Below are 14,822 nucleotides of genomic sequence, written 5' to 3'. Positions count from 1 at the left end.
GCGACATGTACCCCCATGCAACGCCAAGATCGTCTTGCTGCAGATCAACCTGCGATGGTGAGGCCAACGGAACGGACTACTGTGCTCCGTGCAGGGAAGCAACTTTGGGTGCAGTGAGCTGACGTCCGACTGCAGGAATATTATAATTCACGTATTTTCAAGGTCGATTCGAATCATCTGTCTGAGCACCGTCGCATGCTCAGCATTAAAATCATCGTCACAACCAATCGATTTGGTCTCATCTGCACCATGCATGGCATGAAGGACGGGAAAGAAAACTAAGTGATCAAAGGCGTATCAGCACCGCTCGAATAGGACCCAAGTCGTACACGGCTCAAGGGCAGCGAAGAGATCCAGGCCGGCCCCATGCGTTGCCGAAGGTCAATATTAGCACATAACAGAGCTCTTGGCCGTTCTCAATTACCAGTAGTGGACACGTCCTGCGACAGTTCATTGTACGAGGTAAGGAGTACCCCCGGTGGGCTCTTGGTTTGAGAAATGTTGCCGAATTGTGGGAGGTGACTCAACTCCAAAATTCTGGTAGATCAAAAACGACGTACAAAATGTTTGTTCTTGTCGGTGTAGAACCTTGTTGAATATTTGAGGCCGCATTGCTGCAAGAACTTGAGCAGTCACAGTAGTGTGTCGCACTTTAGCAATTTCAATCTCCACCAAAAAACCCGCCAAATCCTACCTGGCAATAATAAGGTAAATTACCCGCGGAAGTCCTCACGATGGGAGTACGGAGTATTAGCCCCGAAATTAAGCGGCCATATCCAGAATCCTGTGCCATGGGATGCTTTCCAGGGATCTCCAGTTGCGGACTCGCAGCACAAAAACCCCGTTGCCCGCAGCAAGGTTCAGACATGGATGAATCTGTTCACCGTGGGGACGGCCAACGGCCGGGGGCGGGGAGGGGGTTCCAGGAATGTTCGTAACTTGGATTCAGCAAGCCAACTTTATGATCAGAAATTTTATTCGCCTTGACTTTCGAGACTGATATTGATGGTATTCGTAAATTGAGCTGCTATCTAGGTATGTAGGGACCTCGGGCCCTTGCGAAGAAGACCCATGTTTATCGATGAATTGCGCAGTTCAGTCGTGGTCTTGTCTAATGGCCCTCGTCAGAATTGCCACTGGGCGCCAAACTATAGGACAAAGGTTCGAGCATCAGCCGAGATTCCCAGCCCCCGGGCGAATCTGTGCGTCAATGCTTCTAGGTTATGCCAGGAACGCCACATCATTCGGTGGGTTGAACCTAAATAAGAAGGCAAATCCATATGAATCAAAGAGTTAAAAACAAAATGTGTTTGCCCTTGAACTTCCGAACTTGGGAGGTTTTTATGGGATGATTGCAATTCTGGATGTGACAACATGGACGGAGGCTTCTGGAAAGGCTGCAAGGCCCAACCCGTTATATTGAGTGGCGGGCTTGTCATGAGACCTGCGACTCCATGGGGGTCAGACTCAAAGAAAGGGAAAAATATCGTCTTAACCTAGGTTAAGGCCATGCGTAGATAGTACACCCCACAGACATTCGCTGCGGCATGGTCGTGGATCCGATCCTGTTAGCCAATCCGAGCCAGCAATATGGCAGCCTGGCATGGAGAGGAACTTGTACGGACGATACGGCGCACGGGAGTCCGGAGCATGGACTATGGAGACAACAGAACAATGCACACTGTACGGAGTGCAAGGACTCCAAGGAACGTGTACTTGTGGGTCTTGGATGGATCTACCGATCGACCTGTAGGAACCTGTCGGTGTTGATGGACCTGATTCTCGAGACTTATCGATGACATCATGGTACAGTCGATAAACTAGCAGGTTTCGCACGAGACTACGAATCCGAGTCCCGTAATTCTCTTTTGCTCCGTTGAAGGTGACAATCGTGGCACAGGTACTATCGATTTTACCAACACGCCAATTCAATCAATTCGTATGCTTTTAGAGCATGTTGGGAACTGGCTTTGACGGATGAACCACTCCGTAGATTGATGTTAGGCTTGTTTTTTTTGGGGGGGGGGGGGGGAGGGATAAGTAGATTACGACCGTGCGAGAGGCGAGAGAATTATCCTATTAACCTGACGACTCGTGACTATAGTTTTCGAAGTAAATTAGGCTCAGTCTCAGGAAGAGCGCTGGCCATCATCCTAATCAAAGGCGTCCGGTGTCCCGCGAGCGAGTTTCGGAATGCTGGATTTTCTCAACTAATTTCTCTTCCGAGTAAATTTATCGAGAATTCGAGACTAGATGCAAGGATTAGTGTTTTCGTACGGTACTCCGTTCTTGTTTGGAGGCTAATTAGCCTCATTAGTGAGTAGGTCATGTAAGTTCTGAGACGAAGAGTGGCGCTGTGGCAGAGGTACCACTTTGGGCCGGCAGTCTCCTCCGGCGACCGGAGGTAGCCGCGGAGGCATGGGCCCTAGTCCCTAGTTAAGGGCTTTGGCGGTCAGCTCAGCCTAGGTTACGGGCTAACCTAACGCCCAGCCGCCCAGGAGGGCATATCGGGGAAACGGCAGGACCATGGGTTATCAATTGGACCTATCACTTATCAGTGCTCATTCGTTGGAGCTTAGAGGAGTGACGGGCACACTGCTAGCAGTTAGGCCCATAATCCAGGGGCCCATGACTCTCAGCCTGGGTTTTTTTTACACTCCACCGGGCTGCCAGGATTGTACCGCGCAAGCCAATACCTAGTGCTTGGCGACCGACTCCGTCACGGCTCGAGTAACATCAGCCCAGTCTAAGCGAAGAATTTTTTTTCCCTCTCCCATCCATCGGTACATTTGATGATCGGCTACTCCATACCTTCTAAAGTTTCTAGAAGATCTAATTCCCACCGAGGCCATGCGTTGTAACAAAACTGGAGCCAAGGTTCTTGAGAGCTCCGCTGGAGAATTTTTCAAGGATGATTCATCAAAGGGACACCGCCGGTCCTTCCGGCGACGTCACTTCGGTGATTCACGCCGGGGACTCAATAATCGAGTACGGGTCCTTGCGAAGACAAGTAACTACTAAGCTTAGTAGGTACGGAGTACTTACGTAGGTTTATACGGAGTCTGGCAAGTCGTAAGCCGACAGCCATGGATTGAGCCTTGTTTCATTTCTCGTTGCCGCCGTTCACGGCACCCAGCCGAATCACCGTTGTCACCTTATCATGCACAGGCAATTCAATATCAAGAGCCTCTGCGAGTAATCCAAAGCCGAAGGAACGAGAATGTGCATGCACAAGCGTAAAATTGATAGATCTCGTACCATCAGTGGCCAATCAGATGGACAACCCCTACTCCAGTTTCAATCGGCATTCGGCAAGTTCACACGGCATGGCGGCAGAGTTCACCTACGGGGTTCGGAGGACGGACGACGGAGCCGTCATGCTCAGATCTCCCGTGGGCCATGGCTCAGCCACATACATTCGATAGATTCCTGACCGGATTACACGCAGCCGGACCCTGGCCTAGGCTGTGGCTCTCAGGTGGCCATGTGACTGCAGGATCGAATAATATCCAGCACCTGCATTCCGTAATTGTGTGCCTAAGACAGAACAGGGAGGTTGTTTGGAAGACGAGTAATGAGGCGAGCGGTCCAGTACTACGTTTGTTGGCTTTCGCGGGTCGTCAGCTGTTGTTCAAAAGTCTAAAGCCGTGAAGCTCTCGCCTGCTCCGGAATCGGCAGCGTTGCATAGACTAATTGGCCTGAAGGCAGAGTTTGCACAAGACTTTCTGACTATTCGAGACGCAGGAATGTGTACTCGTACGCCTGTCCTCCGTACGGAGTAGGTCCCGTGTCAGCCGAATCTTACGCTATGTACCCCAAAACCCCTGGACAGTGCTTACGGACTGTCCTTTGGCTGTGTATTATGCGAGACCCCGACTGGTACCATCGTCTAACTGTTCTTGACACCGCGATCAACGGTGCTTGACAGTGGCCGTAATCAATACGAGTAATAACCTACATGACTACAGTACATAGGATGACACGAAACACTTCCCAGAGCGAACAGATGCAAGGACCGCAAACAGCATGCTCCAACTAGCCAAGTCCGCGCATGGGAGAAAGGCCGGAAACTAGCCATATTTAGCTCCTTCGCGTCTGATTCTCCGCTAGCCCGCTTCGTCATGGAACTATCAAGTCTTGGGTGATTGGGTCTTTTTTCATTATGAACTTTCCTCTTTGATTCAAGTCAGCAAAATTTTCCGAGCTCCAACTCTCTTTCACACTAAGTACACCCCCCCACCCCATCCACCAACGTTCAAATCATTCCGAAACCCCAAAAGGGCCACGGCCCCAAAAAGCCCACGTTGCGGATCTCAGAGTCTCAAAGCGCACCAAGTAAAAAGCATCCCACCAACCAAATGCGTGACAATCCCTCGCCTGGTGCCGCCCTGGTCCCGAAACAAGGGTCACTACCCGCTTTCTTAGAAACTATGGCCAACCCCCCTGCTAACCCAACACTATTGCCCACTTTGGTATCATTTCCATGCCATACTATGGAGTTTAGAATGTGCCGCTGGGAGGTTCCGCAGATCAAGGCTTCAGAATTCAGACGGCGAATCGTCATTATTGATGACAACAACAGGAAATTATGTATGCACCGGCTCCGGAGTCAAAATGACGCCCAGTAATAATAATAATAATAATAATAATAATAATGCTACATGCCTTCAGTCTTGCGGCTCTTGTGACTAGTTGATTCGACAGTGACTGTACTATATCCTTATATCTTTTAATTCACCGTTCAGATTCACTTCCTTATAGAAGAGAACTGGTCGACGAGTTCTACTCCATTGGCTCCTCAGAACCTTCTCATAGATCGGCATACCTTGCAGATCTTCGATATTTTAGTAGGTGATAAGAGACATTGTTCTGGTGAGATACTACTCAAGTTGCCTGGAAGCTGCGAACTCTCCACTGACGGGCACTAGGATTTCGAACGGAGATGGACGCATTCTGGCAACAACCGTCCATCCATCCAGGATGGAATGTCCACGACCTTTCCACCCTGAATATGGCCCTTGCCAACGAGTTGTTGGCAGGCTCATCTCGAATCAGGCAGTGGCGGGTGACCAAGCCGAGCAGCGCTGGCAATAGCCCGCATGCCATGTCGAAACGAAGAATGATGCTCAATCCCGGTTACTATCGAACCGGGCAAGCTGCTGCTCGACAACAACAGCATCAACATCCCCAAACTGCGGCAGCGCGGTTCGCGCGGTCAATGCAACGAACATCGCGTCCTGTCAGTTGGCACCCGTCGTCACCGCAATTTCTTCTTCAATCGGTGGAACCAGTTGGCCATATGACTAGTTCTGCTCCGCAACAAGTGCCTACGACGCAAGCATTTCCCGAACAGACATGGGAAAATGCATCAGCTATGCCCGGAACGGATTTCATGCTCATGCCGACTGCAGCTGATGAGCGTCTACTCCAACTGGCGGGGAACTTTGATCTCGAATACATGCCGCAGATGTATATGCCGATGCAACCGGCACTGCTGGACGAGTCAAGCACCTGGAGCCAGCAGCCAATGGTGACGACGACGGCAATGAACTCGTCATTTGCTACGTTAGTTCCCGACATGGGCAGCCAGAATAATGGAATGGCAAATGTGGACCAAGTCAACGTCACGCCGTCAACGGTTGACCTCACCGCGCCTCCGACGCCCGAAGCATGTCCTCTACAAATGATTCCCAATTTGCCGGAAACCGAGGAGCAATCCGCCGAAAAGGATGGGGACACCGGGGAGGAACTAGTGGGTGTGGGTCTCTACGATGAGCCCGAAGACTACCGTGCGTTCGATGCACTGGGAGGGTCCGATTTCAGGAGACCGAGTGGCAAAGGGCTCGTTTTAGAACAAACATTCAGCCCGCCAAACAAGGACGACGACAGCGACGCAGAAGACAATGAAGAGGAAGAGAATAGCAGACAAAGTTGATTTCTCATTCGTTGGACGTTTCTTCCCATGTGGATTCCTAGCATTGCCCGGAGTTTTGGATTGGGTCTGGACAATTGGAGAAAGCATAAATTACGGCGGCGCTTGAGAAATGTATGATACCCACGGTTCACGATGCAATCAATGTACAGTACTTTCTTGTCCATAGGTCCATAAAGTGTTTGCTGTATGATGCTTTCTTTGGACGAGTTGCCAAGGACGAATTCTCGTAGCCGTTGGCCTCTGACTGGGTCCATCTTTCGAAACATAGGAGCTTGGGCCCTCGGGCCACTTTGAACGATTTCTCAAAACTAGAAAAGCTGAAGAGGCAAGCTGACGCGGTACTGCGGCAGGTCTAGACTCTGGCTTCAAATTCGAGTCTGGACCTCATCAGGAACTGGTTCACCCTGAATCTGGTTAGGTCAGTCGTAGTAATCGGGATTGGTCTTTTGAGGCCTGAGGAATCAATAAGTTCGGCCGGATAAATCATGCCCCCGAGCCTCGCGGATTCTCTTCTCTGATTGGCGAAAAGTCTGGAGCTGTCGCCGTCGTTTCATGAAACTCATGATTTGGACAAAGAGATGACGGGCCTTACTTTCTCGCCGTGGAGAGATGAAGCCGAACTGCTGGCTGTCCGGGACCAATTCTACCCGGACCCGCAGAGCGGTGAAGATCTCCGGGCGAGTGCCTGTCGAAAAGTACGTTTTTCGCTCAAGTCAGCGAGCGACGCAAAGAAAAAGGCCATGGAATGCTCATGTATATAACCAGGTCGCAGTCTGGAAGCAACGAGGCAATCTGCCGCATGCCGTGGAAGCAACGGCCTTACTGACCGATGCGATTCTTCACGATGACGCGTCGAAGAATTCCGTCTTCTCTATCCGGGCTACGTATGCCGCTGCCTTTTGCAGGTGTGGTTTTCTCCTCCTTTGAGCGAGCCGATTGCGGTGGATATCGATTGACCCGCTGTCAGGTTCGTGACCGGCTTCGTGGACTCCAAATTGAATCAGCGGGGAAAAACCATGTTTCAGCGCGCAATGGACCTAGGGATACCGGCGTCGTTTGTGGAGCTGCGGCATGAAGCCACCCATCGTGAGCTACCTTCGCTGGTCGTGTTGAGAAGCGCAACCCAGCGCTCGCTTCAATGGCTATGGGATAATTACTGGGCAAAGATCAGTGCCTCGGTTGCTGAGAAGCAGCTGTCTGCGACAGAAATGGGGTTCAGTATGGTCCTTTCCATTCACCTCTATACCATGGAGGAATTGTGTCGCTCGTTTTCGAGAGTCAAAGCCAAGGAAAGAAACACGACTCCGAGGGCCACGGCGCGAGATTTGGCCGGGTACTGTCGAGGAAATGGACTGAGTACTGTTATACTGTGCCGAGAGCTCATGAAAAATGAGAAGGTGATATGGCGGAGTCGAGAGTAAGTCTCAACATGTCGTCCTTAGAGGGAACCACAGCTTAAGGCGTTTTTCTTGCTTCAGTAAACCGTTCTCGATGGACGTCTTATTTGCGGTCTGGGATCCTTTCCTGCAAACTATCTCCGAGGAACTACCTGGATTCTTGACCACCTTTGCTGAGGAGATGGCGGATGAATTGTCCCAGGCAAGTGATGCTGATGCTGACAAGAAACCGTACTACGAGTCCCTGTACTCGTGGCTGGACCACATTTTAACGTCGAAATCCTTGGAAAACCACCGTTGGCGGCTGAGTCTGTCCTACTTGCGCGCCGTCTGTGAGTGGGCGCCGAATAGATGGACAAAGAAGCTTCGTGAGATACTATCAGCAGCCTCACATCCACCCTCCATCAGCGACGACGCAGACCCTCTACAAGACCCACTTCCTGTTACGGAAGAAGCGCCCTCCAACTTGCCTGGATCGGATGACAAGACATGGACCGAGCTCGAGGCATATGGCTGGGGGTTGGCTGATAACTGGATAGGACGACCATTGGGGGTTGCATGACGACTCGAGGCTTCGCCGTCTTAAGAAATACGCATCGTGAGAACATCTGCCTGCTGTGGTCTCACTCGCTGGTCCGAATGGGACAACAGAGGAATGAAACGCGCTCCAATATGTATGATGTACCTAATAAAAGTCACGCAATGCTTGATGGATATGATCCTTGTCATGGATCCATGCACTGGAAAGACAGTCGACCGCGAAGAGCCTCATGATATCTACATACCAAAATAGGAAAAAAGGTGCAGACTTACGCGTATTACATAACCCCAGACTGTAGTTAACTCCGTATTCATCCGAGTTACATTCTCCCCAGATAACCCCGCCTGACGTAAGAAGACCATAGCACGAATGTATCCGTAAGCAATCCGGAGACTACGTAAAACAGAAAAAGCTCGGAAAAAGTCTCACACCCAAGGATATGAATTGCCTACGTTTGTATCGAACGCAAATCGCACGTCGACAGGTGTATTATCCCGCAATCCGACGCAAAATGCATATCCAGTCGATTCCTATGTGTATGAACAAACCGTCCCTAAGCTTCCCATTGTATCGGCGGGAATAGGATGTGATAACCGTGTTTTTGCTCGTAGGGGAGGGGAAGGGCAATAATTATGCCTACCTCGTGACCGATGAACCGACGAAGGAGTCTGTGATTATCGATCCTGCGAATCCGCCGGAGTACGTACATTGTCTTGTTGCTGGGGATGAAGAAAAAGAGTCGCTGACGGGGGTTATATAGGGTTGCGCCGGTACTCAAGTCGGAGATTGATTCAGGAAAGATCAAGCTCAAGGCCATTATTAATACGCATCAGTATGTGTTATTCGACTTTATGGAGAACGAATGTTCAGGATGGTTCGGCTGACGACGTGGTTAAAGTCATTGGGACCATGCCGGAGGGAATACCGAGATAGTAATTCCCCCTTGCTCCGTCTACTGAGGTACTCATGCTGAGAGTGACTTAGCTCCAACAATTCGGGAAGTTGGAAGTACTCGGTGGCCGTGACTGTGACGCCGTCACCAAGACACCAGCCCATGGGGAAACGTTGAAGATCGGCGAGCGGATCACGGTCAAGGCGCTGCATACGCCCTGCCATACCCAGGATAGTATCTGCTGGTTCTTTGAGGATGGGAACCAACGGGCTGTCTTTACGGGAGATACTCTGTTCACTGGGGGTAAGTTGCCTTTTTGACTCCCCTATATCTGAAGGGAGTGGTTCTGATGGGATCAGGTTGCGGGCGGTTCTTCGAAGGTACGGCCGAACAGATGCACAAGGCGCTGAATGAGACTCTAGCGTCGTTGCCGGATGATACCAAAGTCTATGTACGTCTGTCGCTTTTCCCTGGCTTGGTTCCTGTGCTGACGACCTTCAGAGCGGTCATGAGTACACTCGATCCAATGTCAAATTCCTGCTTACCGTGTCCCGATCCCCGGCCATTCAGAAACTGGAGGAGTTTGCCGCGAAGAATAAGAATACGCAAGGAGTATTGACAATTGGAGATGAGAAGGTGAGTGATCACCTGTGGGCTCAGACTCTTCCGGGTTGTCGAGCTAACAATTGTAGGCCCATAATGTTTTCATGAGAGTTACGGTAAGCTGATCAAGTCTCGTTTCCGTCGAATGATAATGCTGAGAATCTGAACGCAGGACCCCGAGGTACAAAAGGCAACCGGCAAGACCGACCCCATTGAGGTCATGGCCGCCTTGCGAGAAATGAAGAACGCCATGTGATTGATGTACAAGTAGGCTGCTCAGATTTATTCGTACCCTCTGGGTGCTACACTGTACCATCTCTCAAAAATAATGAACTAATAGCCAACCCATCACCATGACGTCAGTCAGGTACATTCCACATACAACACGTAAATCCAACCTGATATATAAGAAAGACAGCTGTGGAACAAATTAAGCAAACCTCAATTGAATCAATCAATCCCATAAATCCTCACGAAGAATATCAAGATGCAATCAGATCCCCAGGCTAGCAACACTGACCGCGCCGCCGGCGACCCTTTAACCACCAAAAGCCGTGTCCTCGAGACCGGCGCCGCAATGGTCCAGGATTTTCGACCCGTGAAGCAAATCTGCGCATTTCTTAATGCGTTTCATGTCTATGCGACGGATCAGACGAGGGTTGTGGAGGCGAATCATTATTGTTCACATTTAACAGAAGGTATATATATATATTTATCTCCCAGCGGAAGAATCTGTCAGGACTGATGTGAAAGGATGAGGTTAGGTATTCGACAATGCCTTATTTATGACAGCCCCGAGAAGAATGCGCGCTTGATCGGCGTCGAATACATGATTACGCCCAAAATTTATGAAACACTACCTCCAGAGGAGCGCAAGCTATGGCACACTCATACCTACGAAGTCAAAAGCGGGATGCTCATCATGCAGGCGCCGGCAGTTACGCCACAGAGCATGTGGGAGGCGGCAGAGACGGCGGAGATGGAGGATGTGATCCCGCTGTACGGCAAGACGTTTCACTTCTGGCAGGTGGATCGCGGGGATCGTGTCCCGCTGGGGATGCCGCAATTGATGGGCTCGTTCCAATCGGATGCAGATGTGGAAAAGGCGGTTAAGGGGGGACGAAAGGCGTTGTTGGAAGAGAGGGATAAGAGATTCCACGTGGATCATGAGCGCAAGGCGGAGATTAGGAAGGGGATTAAAGAGCCAGAGCAACATCCTGGTATGCTTTTGAATCTCTTTTTATATTCGTTGAATTGCTGACTGACTGGCGAGATAGACGCAAACGCGATGATGCGAGGAGAGGTCAAGCTGTAAAAGATCCTCCTTGTGATGTGCCCAACAACTACACCTCAACTTTCCACGAAAGTCAAAGCTGAGTATCGTTCGTGGGAATTATTCTCGAAAGAATAATGATGCATTGCTCTTGCTTCTCCGTCCACACTCACCGCATCCATGGACTGGAACGGCAAGCTCTAGCATTTAAGAAGCTGTTGATGTATTTAGTTCAATTGCACGATGAGAGTTGTGGTCTGTGGTTTCAGTATTCTCGGAAGAAAAAGCCGGTCAGCATCATGACCGATAAGCCAGGAGATTTTTGTTGTTTCCACTGTTGAAGATTATCGTCCGAGTCATTGACCGTAGAAGGTTCAGAGCAGCGTGAATTCAGTGAAAGGGAAAAAAAGACATGGATCGCTTGGGTTCGCGAAAATTTTAGCCGAAGCTGATAAGACTGAGTCACGTGACTACTTATCGTGATTGACCCAGTTGATACTCCTCAGCAGTCAAGCTTGAGCATGCCATTGCGCAACATGAGAGCCACTTAGAGCTGGATAGATCACGTACAATGTCGACACCACTCCGGCGCGTCCTGCGCCGCGCCACTCCAGGCGCCATCCTCCGGCTCACCCTCGACACCCTCGGCGCCTTCTGCGCTAGCATGCTTGTCCTCGAACACCTCTTTACGGTCCAACGCAGCGAGGGCCCCTCCATGTACCCGACGTTCAGCGTCCGCGGCGATTGGCTGCTCATCTCGCGACTACATGACTACGGGCACGGTATTCAAGTCGGTGACGTTGTGCGGTTCCGGCATCCGGTGTTTCCGGGCGTCAATGGCGCGAAGAGAGTGATTGGGATGCCGGGTGATTATGTCTGTAAGGATGAGGCATTTAGTGAGGAGGTTGGTGGCGGCGTTGAGGGAGAAATGATTCAGGTGTGTGGAAGCTCGTCTCACTGCTTTTGATGGAGAGTGCTTACTTGGGAGTTAGGTGCCAGAGGGTCATGTTTTCCTTGCAGGGGATAATCTGCCTTGGTCGAGAGATTCGAGAAATTATGGTCCCGTACCTTTGGGGTTGATTAATGGAAAAGTCATTGCGAGGGTTTGGCCACCTGGGAAGATTGAGTGGACAAAGAATACCTTACAGCCTGCACAGTACGGCGACGAACAATGACGGTTTTACATTTCATTGCATGGTCTGGCGTTGGATCTGGATTTCGAACGTGATTGTATAAAAACCTCAATGTATAGAGTACAGATAAAATGTATAGTACATGCCAGTAAGAACCTATCCACGCATTCTCCTCGTATCCCTGCGCTTGTACGGCAAAGGCTCGACTCGCTTCCTGCGGAACTCCATGTCCCATCCTTCCATGCCGAGTTGCTTCATAACCTCGTCTGTGTTCTCGTCCCACTGTGTGCGGAACAGGTGCGCCCCAATGGGCTTCAGATGATACCGGCTTTGCAAGGTGCGGAGACGCAGGTCATCCCGCACATAGCCCTTGGCCTTGACCGCAGCAAAGTCCAGGGCCTTCTCCTGCTCGAGCACGAACAAGGACAGACGGTGATACGGGCTGCCCTTCTGTGCCGTCGGCGGCAGCCACGGGAGCACAACCTGCGACTCAGTGGACAGCGCGGCGAGATCAACCTTCGTGTTGGTCGGGGAGATGGGAACGTTGACCGCCAGATAGTGGCAGCGGTAGTCGAAACCGTTCTTTTCCACGTTGGGAACATCCGGGTCGATCACCGCGATGGTAACGTATTTCTCCCCAGCCTCGAACGACTGGATGGTCAACTTGGGCGTGCTGAGGCTCACTTTGGAGTTGACAAACTCTCCCGGCGCAATCGCGTCGTCTTCAAAGTACAGCCGGACGTCGACGGAAGGCTCGCAGTGTGGCAGCACATCGGGAATGACCTTCATCTGGGTGATCCGCTGCTTGATGATCTTTTGCGCGTACGACTTCCACTTCTCCTCGGCGAGATAGCGATAGATGGGCTGATTCATGTCGCCCTTCCCATCCTCAAACGTCTTCTTGATAATGGGATCGTTGATGTCGGCCAATATTTGCAGCCGATTGAGATGCTTCTGCATGCCGCCCAGTCGTGACCGTTTCACATTGGCACCACCGGCCTCTTCATCTGACAAAGCCTGCAGACGCTCAATCCTCTGCTTCTGCCGCTCAATTTCCTTCAGTTTCTCCTCTCGGTCCGCCTGGATGATCTTGCGGGCTTCCTGGAAACATTGGTACGGGAGAAGTTCGAAGGGGATATTCGGACATGTTTGCAGCGCAGCTCGGCGGCGTCGAGAACCAATTGGTCTGATGCCGGACTTCAGAAGCTTCTTCTCCAGGCGAGGGCTGGTAACGAGCTCCGGGTCGGGGTTCTTGTAGAAGGGCTCTTTTTTCGGTTCGGCCTGCGCCTGCGCTTCATCGCGCAAGACGGCGGCGGTCTGAAACGTCCGCGTCGCCCGTACCGACACGGAAGGAAGGCCGCTGGATGCCTGTCGCAGGCATTGCAACATTGGCCTCGAAGCCAATTCGCGCGACATGGCTGTTCTTCGCGACAGGATCGTGTGCTGTAGTTCAAGTGAGCTGTCCGAATCTCCGGAGGACTTTTTCGACTTTACGCAAAATAGCTTCCCAAATAGGCATAGCGCAAAGTGCTTTCTGCGGCCAAAACTTATCAAAGCCAAATTCAAACGCCATCGTCAGATCATTCAATCAACCTCAGTCGCCGCTGCTTCAGAATGACGGGCGGTGGTGCGCTTCGAGCATTGAGGTGGCTCACTCGCAGTTGTGCCAATGGCTCGCTGCAGAGGCCAAATGCAACGGTTGGTCATGATGCGGGAAAGAAGCATTGGAATATCCAGCTAACAGATTCCAGCGATGTTTCTCTACATCGTCACCATGGGACCTCGCAACTGAGGGTTCCATTTCCTCATCGACATCTCCAGCCGGCGTGTCGCCATCGGTCGGCTCGTCCAATGTGTGGACTCCTCCACCACCGGTCCTGACCACCATCTACTCCTGGCCTTCGATGGAGCCCATCCGGTTGGCCGAATACTCCCCTCGACACCTTCAGATGCCCCTTCGAAAAGATATTCTGCATCGAGCCATCGTTTACGAAGGCGACAAGTCTCGTGCCGGTACTGCCAGTACGAAATGGCGAGACGAGGTCCGCGGCAGTGGCCGCAAGATTCAACCACAAAAGGGCACCGGCCGTGCCCGAGTCGGTGACAAGAAGTCGCCGATTCGACGAGGCGGTGGTGTCGCATTTGGTCCAAAGCCTCGCGATTTCTCCACGGACCTTCCGCGCAAGGTCTACGATCAGGCATGGAGAATTGCACTGAGCTACCGATACAGCTGCGGCCAGCTCATCGTGGTAGATGACAAGATGTCGCTCCCGGAGGACGCATCGCCGTGGTTCATGAAGCATTTCTTCCAGGCTCACCGCTGGGGGCGCAACCACGGTCGATCTACGCTGATTACTGATGTTGTCGATGACGATCTTTTCGCCGCGATCCAAGAACTTCCGCAGGATGCGCGAATTCTGGAGCGGTCCGATGTGGATGTCAAGGACTTGCTGGAGACGGGGCGGCTGATCATTGAGAAGAAGGCGTTGGACAATATTCTGTGGTCGCACTCGAAGGACTTGGTAGCCCAGCCTGCGCGGGCCAAGTACGATTGAATGTATAATAGGCTGTTTGTTTCATAGATTTAACAACATTGTATGATTATTACTGTATACATACTCTACTCCGTACAATGTACTTGTCTAAGGCACTGTTCGCCGTAGCACGACGATATCCTACGATATCCAGGTCACATGACCACAGGTGATAGCTTTTTGGAAGCTCAAAGCCGAGGGTCGATTGAGCGTCAACAACAACGCGGAGAACAGGACCCCCGCGATTGCATCATTCGAGGCCTCTCCGCAGCAAACCGACTACCGCGGAAAACATTTGCCCATTCGCCAGACCAATTGTCTCGGCTGCGTGGCTGATAACGATCGCCGGCCGAAAAAACGCGGAGATTTGGCCGATCCGAGGTCAACCGCGCAGCGACCAAAAGTTTTAGTCGATTTGCCCAACAGCTTCAGATTTATACCCACCCCTGCCACTCGATAGGGCGTGCATTTCGCCTTTTGTCCGAACTTCATGTTACTCCGGCAGGCTTCTTCA

The 14,822-nt window shown here is 51.4% G+C and overlaps 7 protein-coding genes across 7 annotated transcripts; 6 read left to right on the top strand and 1 right to left on the bottom strand.

The window, feature by feature from the left end:
- Positions 1 to 4,942: 4,942 nt before the first annotated feature.
- VTN49DRAFT_5803 (uncharacterized protein) lies at positions 4,943 to 5,935 on the top strand (the record flags this gene model as incomplete). Its single annotated transcript, XM_069413901.1, has 1 exon — positions 4,943 to 5,935. One exon carries the CDS (start codon positions 4,943 to 4,945, stop codon positions 5,933 to 5,935), a length of 993 nt encoding a protein of 330 aa, XP_069266027.1.
- A 578-nt stretch (positions 5,936 to 6,513) lies between these two features.
- VTN49DRAFT_5802 (uncharacterized protein) lies at positions 6,514 to 7,894 on the top strand (the record flags this gene model as incomplete). The annotated part of the gene is made up of 4 exons (XM_069413900.1): positions 6,514 to 6,630; positions 6,701 to 6,840; positions 6,903 to 7,352; positions 7,414 to 7,894. The coding sequence occupies 4 exons, from the start codon at positions 6,514 to 6,516 to the stop codon at positions 7,892 to 7,894; spliced, it is 1,188 nt and encodes a 395-aa protein (XP_069266026.1).
- A 418-nt stretch (positions 7,895 to 8,312) lies between these two features.
- Positions 8,313 to 9,624, top strand: VTN49DRAFT_5801 (uncharacterized protein; the record flags this gene model as incomplete). Its single annotated transcript, XM_069413899.1, has 9 exons — positions 8,313 to 8,409; positions 8,485 to 8,572; positions 8,634 to 8,705; positions 8,772 to 8,805; positions 8,858 to 9,068; positions 9,125 to 9,216; positions 9,267 to 9,401; positions 9,458 to 9,484; positions 9,541 to 9,624. 9 exons carry the CDS (start codon positions 8,313 to 8,315, stop codon positions 9,622 to 9,624), a joined length of 840 nt encoding a protein of 279 aa, XP_069266025.1.
- Positions 9,625 to 9,855: 231 nt separating this feature from the next.
- On the top strand, positions 9,856 to 10,683 carry VTN49DRAFT_5800 (uncharacterized protein; the record flags this gene model as incomplete). The annotated part of the gene is made up of 3 exons (XM_069413898.1): positions 9,856 to 10,066; positions 10,133 to 10,588; positions 10,646 to 10,683. The coding sequence occupies 3 exons, from the start codon at positions 9,856 to 9,858 to the stop codon at positions 10,681 to 10,683; spliced, it is 705 nt and encodes a 234-aa protein (XP_069266024.1).
- A 529-nt stretch (positions 10,684 to 11,212) lies between these two features.
- Positions 11,213 to 11,816, top strand: VTN49DRAFT_5799 (uncharacterized protein; the record flags this gene model as incomplete). Its single annotated transcript, XM_069413895.1, has 2 exons — positions 11,213 to 11,578; positions 11,634 to 11,816. The coding sequence occupies 2 exons, from the start codon at positions 11,213 to 11,215 to the stop codon at positions 11,814 to 11,816; spliced, it is 549 nt and encodes a 182-aa protein (XP_069266023.1).
- A 114-nt stretch (positions 11,817 to 11,930) lies between these two features.
- Positions 11,931 to 13,190, bottom strand: VTN49DRAFT_5798 (uncharacterized protein; the record flags this gene model as incomplete). Its single annotated transcript, XM_069413894.1, has 1 exon — positions 11,931 to 13,190. The coding sequence occupies one exon, from the start codon at positions 13,188 to 13,190 to the stop codon at positions 11,931 to 11,933; it is 1,260 nt and encodes a 419-aa protein (XP_069266022.1).
- Positions 13,191 to 13,388: 198 nt separating this feature from the next.
- Positions 13,389 to 14,329, top strand: VTN49DRAFT_5797 (mitochondrial 54S ribosomal protein uL4m; the record flags this gene model as incomplete). The annotated part of the gene is made up of 2 exons (XM_069413893.1): positions 13,389 to 13,472; positions 13,526 to 14,329. The coding sequence occupies 2 exons, from the start codon at positions 13,389 to 13,391 to the stop codon at positions 14,327 to 14,329; spliced, it is 888 nt and encodes a 295-aa protein (XP_069266021.1).
- Positions 14,330 to 14,822: the final 493 nt, after the last annotated feature.

The sequence above is a fragment of the Thermomyces lanuginosus genome (assembly GCF_041956635.1).
Source record: "Thermomyces lanuginosus strain ATCC 200065 unplaced genomic scaffold VTN49scaffold_36, whole genome shotgun sequence".
NCBI classification, from domain to species: domain Eukaryota; kingdom Fungi; phylum Ascomycota; class Eurotiomycetes; order Eurotiales; family Trichocomaceae; genus Thermomyces; species Thermomyces lanuginosus.
This window is presented reverse-complemented; position numbering and strand designations above follow the sequence as displayed.